Source organism: Macaca mulatta, chromosome 7 (assembly GCF_049350105.2).
Source record: "Macaca mulatta isolate MMU2019108-1 chromosome 7, T2T-MMU8v2.0, whole genome shotgun sequence".
Classification (NCBI taxonomy): domain Eukaryota; kingdom Metazoa; phylum Chordata; class Mammalia; order Primates; family Cercopithecidae; genus Macaca; species Macaca mulatta.
In genome coordinates, this window is record NC_133412.1 from 142,269,378 (window position 1) to 142,281,117 (window position 11,740).

An 11,740-nucleotide genomic window follows, 5' to 3' on the forward strand; every position below is an offset into this window, starting at 1 on the left:
CTCTTCCCACAGGACATAAGTCACAAATAATAAATTAGTCAAATCTAAATAGAGAAAAATCAAAAGCCATTCAATATTTTTATGATTATATATAAACTGAAAGGCAGAAACAATGATATATTTGATGTATATACCTAGGACTATCACAAAATACCTTCTGTGGCTCTGCCTATGACAATACCTGCCCCAATGCCTCTGAGCAAAATAGGTAATTATAATCCAGATCACAGGTTCTCAACCAGGGGCAATTTTCCCCCCAGGGGACAATGTCCGGAGACATTTTTGGTTGCCTGGAGGATAACTTAGGATGATATTACTGGCATCTAGTAGAGACAGGCTAGGGATACTGCTAACCATCTCATAATGCATAGGACAGCCCCACACAACAAAGAACTATCTAGCCAAAATGTTAACAATGATAAGGATGGGAAACCATGGTCTAGGTGCTTACATGTTGGCTAGAGGTCTTTGTTCTGGGTCTTCTAAGGTCCATGAAGACAGGCTTTGGCTGCTAAATACAACCTGAAGAAAATCACCTTTCCCTCAGCCTCTAGTTTTTGGAAATAAAGCCTAATAAACTATGAATATCATCTTCACTGCATGTTCTATTATTCAACAAAACAAGAATTACATGCATAAGTTGTTGATAAAATATGGAAAATCAACAAAAGCAAAGAAGAAGGAAGGAAAAAAGGAAGAGAGGGAGAGATGTGATTGTCATTTCCACAGCCAGACAAAGCTAAATCAACCATTCTGCATATCTGTTCTATCGTGAGTCTGATCGCCTCTAGAAACTGTTTCTTCCCACCCAAGAAACAAATTCCCTGCAGTGCCATACAGGCATATACAAATTAAGTCATTCAGGTACTGTGGCCTCCCCAAGGAGACATCAGTGAGGCCACCTAGTGGTCTCCAGTATGGATCTCAGCTAAGTAGGCCCTAAGACTCCAACATGAGTATAAATTCTGAATTTGGATATATGGTCTCTATTTATATAAAGAGGGGAAATCTCTAGTTCAGAAAACTTAAAAGAACATTCTCATCTATCTACACGCAAGACAATTCAACAGGCATTTATTCGGTTCCTACTACATCTACTAATCCTTAAACTATGACATTAGGAAAGACTCCAGCAACCCCCATCTAGGGAGAAAAATCCTAGCTTTTACTTCAAAAAGCAAGGTTTTGCCAGTTTCTCAAAGAAATTTTTCTTTTATGCCTCTTTTATATTTCTTTTATGCCAAAAATAGCTCTAAAGAGGTGGGGTACAACATATAAGAATTGTTAACTCAAAATTTGACATAGTTCATTGACCCAAAGATAAGAACACTAAGCATTAGCAAGAGACTAAGGTTTTTCTTTTTCCCAATCTATATGTGAAGTAGCAATAAGATTTGTTGTGCTTGAGAATAAAAAATCCTGTTTGTTTATTTGATCAACCTTTCCTTAGATTTGTCTTTCTTCGCATTTGTCTTTCCTTGGCTTGTGACCCAGACCAGCCCAACTGGTCACTGACAATTCAGAACTTCTATGGCCAAGACAGAAAGGTGCAAGAATGCCAAGTGTATTCTTAAGCTGCCAGCTTTAAGTCAACATCAGCATCTCCATTCCTAGTGAGACTGAGAAAAGGCTGGAAACTCACAGCTTGGGCTCTCCATTTCCAGTTGTGATGCTGGCAGTAAAAAGAAAAAGAGTCAGCATCTGGCTCCCTCTCAAACAAAGCTGCTTACCCCATTTCATCCAACAAAAAGATGCCATCCCAAGAGGCCATTCAAGATACATGTCTTTTGGATGGTACTTAGGGTGTTTCATTCATCATTGTGTTTTATTGGTTTCTTTTTTTTAATGTCTCTCTCCCCAGCAGGCTAATTTTCCATGGATTCCCTCCTTTCTTCTGAAATGGCACATTCTTAGAATCTTAAAATCTGTTCACAAACTTGGCAGAGCTAGGTGGCTCAGAACCATATCGTGGCCAGCCTTGGTTTATGGTGTGTGCCTTGTATATACCCAGTGGCAGCCTTGATGAAGAAACTCACTATTATTAAGTCAGAACACCTCACTATTATTAAGTCAGGCACTCACTATTTCCCCTTAATTGTTTCTACCTGACATAATGCTAATGAGAAATAAAGACTAGTATAGAAAGAACAATCAGAGAGAAAAGCATGAGTGTTAGATGCAGGAGGCAGACAGCACTTACCTGGTCACGATCTCCTGCAAAACAGCAGCTTTTCATGGTGCATGAATTGAAGTAACCCTGATTGTCAAACTGAAACACAGGCAGGCGGGAATGGATGTCATAGAGCACAGGGGGCAGGCGCCGCCTCAGGGCCAAGAGCTGCGTCCCGTTGCTGTTGAATCGTACACTCATGGCACTTTGGAGGGACAGGTTTCCACCATAGCGCAGGAGAGAACTGGAAGGCACAAGGCACAGAAATCAGGCATGAGATAGACCAGACAAGAATCTGAAAAACACATTTGCCTAGGACCTCCTGTCAAGCTTGTACAGCTGAATTTCAGCAAAAGGATATTTCTATGCAGTGGCTAGAAAAATGAGGGTAGCAACGCTTCCTTGGTTACTTTAAAACAATTTACTTCAATTGTCAGTTCTCTTTCTCAGTCTCCAAAAGATGAATTACCAGTAAATTTACAAGAAAAGGATAACGAACATCTTGAAAGAAGAGACATATTAAAATAATGATTTTGTTTACCCAAGCTAACTGCACAACTGAAAACATACCCGTCAAGACCCTGAGAAGTGGGTTGCATCCACTCTAACTGGGTAGTCACGGATGGTGTTTAAGCAATATATTCATCCTTCATATTAGAGATACAAGAACCATCAGCAAAAACAATAGGCTGGGTACAGTGGTTCATGCCTATAATCCCAGCACTTTGGGAGTCTGAGGCAGGAGGATCACTTGAGCCCAAGAGTTTGAGACCAGCCCTGGCAACATAATGAGACTTTGTCTCTACAAAAAAATAAAAAAATTAGCCAGGCATGGTGGCATGTGCCTGTAGTCCCAGCTGCTCAGGAGGCTGAGGAGGGAGTGTCACTTGAGCCTAGGGGGCTGAAGCTGCAGTGAGCCATGGTCACGCCACTGCACTCCAGCCTGGGTGAGAGAACAAGACCCTGTCTAAAAAAAATGAACAATAGAAACTTTATTGTTTATAATGGATAATTTTTCAATCATAATCATTTTATTACTTTATTTTGAATTTTTAATCTGTTCATGGAGAATTTTTATATTCTATATAGCATGATTAGAGAATAAGTATTAAAGACAATTCTTAAATTTAAATGCAGAGCAAGGAGTGCAACAATTAGAAAAGGAAAATGACTTGTTTTCCTTACAATTCCCCACAAATTGATATGTAGCGTTAAAACATACTTTGGTTAATACATAGAACTTCATTTATCTAGCTTCACTAAAGAGTACTATGTTCTGGTTCACCTAATATTCTTCCATAGTTTCATAAGATTCACATTTTTTAAAAAGTTTCACACAGTATGGTTCTAAATAATTTCTTTTGATGACTCAGAACGTACTTTCAATATTACAGTGAACCAGGATGGCCATGAACATTAACAAGTATATACAGTACTAACTTTTAAAGGTTGTGGGGAGTGGTAAGTGCGATCTTTCAGGCAGTCAGGATCACTATTTTATTACAGAGAGATGAATGCTCATAGTCCATGTCAAAACCAAGTTTTCTTTTGTATTTTGGGTTAATTTTTGGAGCACTGAATTACTGGTAGGAAAGTGAAGTTAAGTATATATGTTGGGGACACTGTAGAACAAGTGCCACATTAGAACTCACTCTGTCTCATGCAGACATTACTGTCATGGATAGGTAGTGATCCCAGTAGATTTAGAGAAAAAAGTTTATAAATTCTAGAGAATCACAGACCTGAAAAGGGCCTCAAGACAACTAAATTAGAGCCTAACAGATTTATTTGAAACATTTTAAAGAAGTTTTAATTGCATTGTACCAAATGAAAAAAGAGCTATATATTACCAGAAGAAAGTTAATACTGAATGAAGATAACATATTTTCTTTTTTTGCCAAGAGAATGGTGGGGAAAATTAAGTGGACAAGAAAAGAGCTATCCTATCCTATGGGAAGGGAAGCCCTGAAACCACAGTACAGAGGCAGCTGCCAACCTAGCTTGGTCACAAAAACAGCCTGTACCAACACCAGCCCCAGTCAGTCCTGTGTCCCCCAAAGCAGTCTTCTCACCAAAGGAAGGAATGCTCTGGTACTGCAGCTATGTGTGGAAACAAGCCTTGGGCAAAACAACCTGTAACCCTGTTAGGATTGGAATGAAAGGAAAGAGGGAAGACTTAGAAAACCACCCCTAGAATTCCAGACATCAAGGAGGGGCCCCGTATCCCTGCAGGCCCCAAGTAGTAATCCCTGCAGAGAAATGCTCTTATAATGGTCCGAAACACAGACCACACTCACTCACATACATAAAATGAATGACAGGACTGTTAGAGACCAGGCATTTCCTTTACAGGGTGCCCTGGCTGCGATAGGCATGTGGTGTTATCTAAACACTGAACTCAAAAACAATGAGAGGCTTTCAATCCAAAATCAGCATGGAGTGTGCAAATAAACCAGCATTTGTAGGACTGACTAGGAGTTGGGGGTGGAAACAAGAGTCAACAGAAAGAGACTTGGCCAGCCTCACCAGCCATAGCAGCAGGGGTTTGCAGCAGCTCAGGCATCCTTGAGAGGAAAGCTAGAGCCTCTGGCAAATACCCATTCCATCTGTTATCAGGAACTTCCTCTGCCCAGCCTAGTCAGGCCTGTAGAGGAATCTGCCCAGGATGGCATATGGACCATCCCAACTCCACCCAAGCTCCCTGACCCACCATCTGCAGTCTGATTACACTACAGGAATTAGGTTGTGGGCTCCAGGATAGTAACTAACTTTTCTCTTGCCTATGCTTCTGGGCAGGGAACTCTAACCTCTCACACAAAGAAAGTACAGAGGAATCTTGCTCCTAGATTGTTCAGGGGTGCTATTTAAAGAGCAGCAGCCACCAACACTGAAAACTTCATGTTTTGTCACAAAATTCCATTCCTTCCAGAGGGATGGAATGACACCTGAAATCCAGAAAGTAAGTTACATTATCATTACATTATCATACATTACCTGCTGTAATTTATCAGCAGGGGTCTGCAGCTGGCCACTCCTGGTGAGAATGATAAGGATGATCTGGTTTGCTAGAAAGGCAGAGCTTGGAAGCAGTTTGCCCTCATAGTCAAGATACAAAGATGATGTCAAAGATTCTGGCTTCAAGTGTAAGATGCATGAAAAATCATCAAGGACTTTAAAAAACGTAGATTCTCAGAATTCCCACCCCCTGCCCCCCACAATATTCTAATTCAATCTGGAAAGTGGGCCCAGGTATCTGAATTTTACCAGCAACACCAGTTAATTGTAATACAGGTGACTTTCAAACCACACTGTGAGAAACATGATTCCATTTTGGAATTTGTGGGGTTGGGGGTAGAGAGAAAACAAGGTGGACAAAAGATAAATTATCAAAGTCAATGAAAAGCTAACCATATCATAAGGCACTTTTTCACCGTGTTAGTCAGGATGGTCTCGATCTCCTGACCTCGTGATCTGCCTGCCTCGGTCTCCCAAAGTGCCGGGATTACAGGTGTGAGCCACCGTGCCTGGCCTCTATTGTGTACTTTTTATTTAAGAAGTACTTGTGACCATCTAAATTGATTTCATCACCCACTGGATTATTATCATGTCTGTTTGCGGAAGGATCTCCAATTCCTTTTCAGATTGGAGTTCTATTCCTGTCCTCAACACATTCCCTGAAGAATTAATTTCTCATTTTCTCTTAAAGAAATAGGGGTGCCTCTATACAAACAAGAATGCCTCAATCCTGACTTGCTTTCTGGACACTTATCTTGATAATGAAAATGCCACTGTCTCTACTCCTTCAGAGAAGTGGCTACCAATACATTCAAATGAGATGAGCAATATATTGCAAGAACTAGCAAAACATGTTAACGAGTTCAAATAAAAATATCTTTATAAGAAAAATTAATGAAATACATCTATCCCAACCTATCTTCATCCAAGGATTTGCTATAAAACACAACAAGAACAGGGTAGAAGGTGATCCAAGGTGATCCAAAAGACCCAGGGCGAAAAGCAAGAACGCCTCAGAACATCAGGAAAATGTCCCTCACAAGCTCTCTCCTGCGGGGTTGGTTGTTTTTTTTTTTTTTTTTAAGTCCACTCAATTGGACTTCTTTATTGCTCTGGTGGGGTAAAAAGAACATTTAAAAAAGTCCTTGACCAAGGCAAGACTTGGAACACAAGAGAAACAGGCCAAGGCTGTTTCCAGGGAAAGTGATTGAGAGTATCACTTCTAGCACAACACAGGGAATTGAAAAAGCTTCCAAGATCAGGCTCTGTGGACCTAGATTACTATAAATCCATGATTAATCCATACGGTACACCTGGTGGTGCCAACAAGATTTTCCAAAGGCCACTGGCATGAATTTCCTCATTGTTTGCATGTAAAAGTTCTATAAGACCGGTGGAATACTTGGAGTCAAGGCACTACTGTCCTAACTCACAGACATCAGAGCTGGTGTCATACCACAAGCAGAGAGGGAAAAGCAAGGTCTTTTCTATGGGAGAAAGTCTCTCCCCACCAGTTTGATTTAAGACAGGATGACCTATAAGGAATATGGGATGTTTTGTATTTCCTATAACACAACCCATAGAATATGATAAATCCTAGAAGATACTAGAACTAGGTAAAGAGTGAGCAAGTTCAGGGAGTCACAGTCCACACTGGTCGCATTCAAGTATGTTTAGAGCCCCAGTAATCCCTTAACCATTTATTTTATGTGAGTTGGAAGGGGGATGAAAAACCTGGGCTTTCTCTTTTGTTTTCCTAGTGCACTCCTCAGTCCCAAGACTGAAACTTCTCTAGAGAGACCCAGAACTGTCAGACAACCAGCCTAAGAAAGACACATTGCGATCTGTGAATAAACACGTTTATTTTCCCCAGAACATGATTCACTGCTAGGCTTCTCTGGCTTGATATATAGATGAATTCAGTATACTTTTTGAATCTCCAGAAATTTGACTGAAGTTGGCAGAAAAGCTTGACTAAATTCCTGTAAAGAAATCTTTATATAATCAAATGGCGTATCCAGCCCTTTCAGAAGCACACATGGATGGCGGGCCTTGCAGTGTTTCTAATCATCATCTTCCAGAACAGGAACGTGCCCAGAGAAGAAGTGTTCTAGAGCCCAGAACGCTTCAACTTTTTTGGCCCACAGGTTCCAAAAGCCCCACAGAACCAACCAAGATCTCAAAGTGAATTAAGAAGCAGTATAATAACAGATTTATTATCATGACTTTCCACAAAATAAGGGACTCAACATTTCGTCATTTATCAGATGGCCTGGTTTATTCAAAACCCCTCTCTACCCAAAAGCTGGTGAAATAACGATTTTCATAAACAGCCATTTAATCTTCATCTTACGTAGTATCAGCCCTGACCTCACAGTGCATAAAACTGGGAAGAGTTCAATGAACAGTGGTTGGCAAGAAGGAAAAAAGCAAGGGGAAGGAGGGACACTGAGATGGCAGTTGCTACAGCAACAGTAACAGTGCCGAAGGAGGGAGTAGGAAGATATGCAGGTAAACGGACAGTCTGTGATGGCAAGACAAGAAGTTGGGGTGGGTGCACTGAGTATTAGGTGACAAGGCCACAAAGCTACAGGAATGCTGAAGAGGAAAGAAGAAAAGTCTGGAAAAAATTCCTAAGCAGAAGAGAGTCTGAAAACAAAAATTATGATTTGGTACTTTCTAAAAAGAACTCTTATAAAAACAATTGAAAACAAGAGAAGAGAGAAAGGTCAAGGAAAGACTCCTTCCCTCCACCTGCTGACTGATGAGACACGATTACAGGAAAACAGCTTGTTTCATACAGGAGCCACTCATTGAGAACATGTCCAAAAACCAAAATCACCTCTAGTTGGCAATAATATGAATGCCTCAGAACAACAGCTTTAAAAATTTTTTATAGTAACCTTTCATAATAAGTACATTTTATACTGTATTCTCCTACACCCACAATAATTTAGCATAAATTCATTAAACAATACTTAGCAGCTACTATATGCAATGCACTTTCTTTTTTTTTTTTGAGACGGAGTCTCACTCTGTCGCCCAGGCTGGAGTGCAGTGGTGCGATCTCGGCTCACTGCAAGCTCCACCTCCTGGGTTCACGCCATTCTCCTGCCTCAGCCTCCCGAGTAGCTGGGACTACAGGTGCCGGCCACCACGCCCGGCTAATTGTTTTGTATTTTTATTAGAGAGGGGGTTTCACCGTGTTAGTCAGGATGGTCTCGATCTCCTGACCTCGTGATCTGCCTGCCTCGGTCTCCCAAAGTGCCGGGATTACAGGTGTGAGCCACCATGCCTGGCCTCTATTGTGTACTTTTATTTAAGAAGTACTTGTGACCATCTAAATTGATTTCATCACCCACTGGATTATTATCATTATTATTTTTGGAGACAGGGTCTCACTTTGTCGCCCAGGCTGGAGTGCAATGGTGCAATCTTGGCTCACTGCAAGTTCTGCCTCCCAGGTTCAAGTGACTGTCCTGCCTCAGCCTCCCGAGTAGCTGGGATTATAGGCGGCACCACCATGCCTAGCTAATTTTTGTATTTTTAGTAAAGACAGCATTTTGCCATGTTGACCAAGCTGGTCTTGAACTCTACTGACCTCAAGTGATCTGCCCGCCTCAGTCTCCCAAAGTGCTGGGATTTCAGGCATGAGCCACCATGCCTGGCCACCCACTGGATTATTGAAAGAGCTTCCTGCTTGTCTCTGCTTTCATTTTGGCCCATGCTTCAGTTTATCCTTAACAAAGCAGGCAGAGGAGATGCTGAACCATGAATCTAATCCTATCATTCCTTTGCTGAAAACCCTCCAGTGGCTCCCCATTTAAACTAGAGTAAAAACCAAATTCCTTACAATGCCAGCAAGGCCCTAGACAATACCCCTACCCTCATCCTTTATGTCTCTGACCCCACCTCCTAGGACCTTATTCAACTTCAACCACATGGTGCCTCTTAACTGCTCCTAGAACATGCCAGGCATGCTTCTGCTGCAGAGCTGTAGTACTTACAGATCCTGCAGCCTAGAATGTTCCTCCCTAGGTCTGAGCATGGTTCATTCATTAGCTCTTTATTCAAGTATCCTCAGTTAGGCCTTTCCTGACACCTTATGCAGATATACAACTTCTCCAATGCTTCCTCCCTGATCCACTTCATTTTCCTCTACTGCATCAATCACCATCTTATATACCATGTATTTTTACATATTTATTTTGTTTCCTGTTTGTCTTTTCCCACTAGATGATTAGCTTTTATATCTTTTCTTTGTGTATCTCATGCTTAAACAGTGCCAGACAATAGGCATTTGATAATCAGCTGTTGAATGAACAATGTAATAGATCATAAGCAGCAGTTTGAAAAACACTGACTTAAAACATTTTTAAAACGAAACTAACAGGCCTGGCGCAGTGGCTCATGCCTGTAATCCCAGCACTTTGGGAGGCCGAGGCACACAGATCATGAGGTCAAGAGATCGAGATCATCCTGGCCAACATGGTGAAACCCAGTCTCTACTAAAAATTTTAAAAATTAGCTGGGTGTGGTGGTGCGCACCTGTAGTATCAGCTACTTGGGAGGCTGAGGCAGAAGAATCACTTGAACCCGGGAGGCGGAGGTTGCAGTGAGTAGAGATTGCACCACGGCACTCCAGCCTGGCGACAGAGTGAGATTCTGTCTCAAAACAAACACACACATACACACACACACACACACACACACACTAACAAAGTAAAAACAGGCTCCATTGAGATTCACATGGCTCTTGACATTTGTCTACCCATGAAACCTGATCTTGAGAGGCAAGCAGCAGAGCAGCATAAAATCAGATAAATAGCAGGAGGCTTGGAAAGCATCTGAGTCAAAGTCCTCCTACATAGGCGCATAGGTGCAGATCTGTGGTCCACAGTGATTTGTCAATGACCATCCAGGTCTCTACATCTCACATGAAGCCATGATGCCACCATACATCCTTTAAGTGAGTTAAATTCATCCATGTGCTAATCATGTAAGGGTCCAACAAGATAATTTAACAGGTAAACAAGTATATTAATTATATCTTAGACTTTAAAGCAGTTCCTGGCTGGGCATGGTGGCTCATGCCTGTAATCCCAACACTTTGGGAGGCTCAAGCAAGATAACTGCTTGAGCTCAGGGGTTCGAGGCCAGCCTGGGCAACAAAGTGAAACCCCATCTCTACAAAAAAAACCATACAAAAATTAGCCGAGCATGCTGGCACATGCCTGTAGTCCCAGCTACTCAGGAGGCTGAGGTGGGAGGATCAACTGAGCCACTGCACTGCAGCCTGGGTAGCAGAATAAGACACTGTCTCAAAGAATAAAATAACATTAAAAAAAAAAACAAAACAAAACCAAGTTTCTGATATTTGCAGAAAAGAAGTTAAAAAAATTAATAATTAAGCTTTAAAAGGAAGTCAATTACAAGTTAAAAGAAAGTAGATTCATCTATCATATTTCAGAAAGTGACCAGTGAATTCAGCAGGTATTAAATATATGTCCCACACAATTATGTTCAAAAATAGGTAGTGATATACTGTACATGTTGATGGATATACAGATATTAATAAGAAGATATATTAACTAGACTATAGAACTTCGGTCATTTTTATTTTCCTTATAGCTTTCATTTTATTTTCCAAGTTTTTCTACAATGAATATAAACTTCTTCTATAATCAGAAGGAAATGTCTTCTCACATATACTCCCTCTTTTAAAAAGGGTCCATGGAAGAAAGCTTTGAGAAAAGTATGAGAATAGGGAATTTAGAGAGCCTCTTAATGGAAACTTCACATAATAAACTGACCCATAGGATTCTGGTACAAATGCTAAACTTGAAATTCAGTCGTTATTTTAAATCCATATAATACTAATTAAATATTAATTAAATCAAATGAAAATTTTCAAAGGATTCTGAAAATCTTAGTGTCCCTTACCACCTTCTCAATGAGGGCAAATAATGTCCCTCCTTTGGTAGGTTTCTAGATACTAAACAAGCTTCCCTTGGTTAGCATTGGACATAGTCACCAAGTCAGGTCTGAAACTACACTGTTTTATTTCTTTCTACCGATCCACCATCCCACTTCCAAAGTATCCATAAATAAATGGCAAAGTTAAGTGATCAGAATAGAAAACAGATTAAAAACACACAAGTATTTTATGCATAATCCAGAAACATTAGTATGAGCCAATTCTCCCTAATGAACTCCCTTTCATATATACATATATCCTATTGGTTCTGTTCCTCCGGAGAACCCTGAATAATTATACATAGTGTGAAATACCCAGAATAGGTAAATCTTATTTTTACTATTCTACTTTTATCTGTTTTTTTGTTTTGTTTTGTTTTGCTTTTTTTGAGACGGAGTTTTGTTCTTTTTGCCCAGGATGGAGTGCAATGGCATGATCTCAGCTCACTGCAACCTCCGCCTCCCAGGTTCAAGTGATTCTCCTGCCTCAGCCTCCTGAGTAGCTGGAATTACAGGCGCCCACCACCATGCCCAGCTAATTTTGTATTTCTAGTAGAGACAGGGTTTCACCATGTTGGC

The 11,740-nt window shown here is 40.8% G+C and overlaps 1 protein-coding gene across 17 annotated transcripts in view; it reads right to left on the reverse strand.

Annotated features, from left to right (window-relative positions):
- The window catches only part of DCAF5 (DDB1 and CUL4 associated factor 5), a 101,283-nt gene that overhangs the window by 40,257 nt on the left and 49,286 nt on the right, over positions 1 to 11,740 (reverse strand). For 16 of the 17 annotated variants that reach the window (XM_015143949.3, XM_015143947.3, XM_077938474.1 and 13 more), the window contains 1 exon segment: positions 2,201 to 2,414. In XM_015143949.3, the coding sequence (XP_014999435.1) occupies positions 2,201 to 2,414 (214 nt within the window). 17 annotated transcript variants of the gene reach the window in all.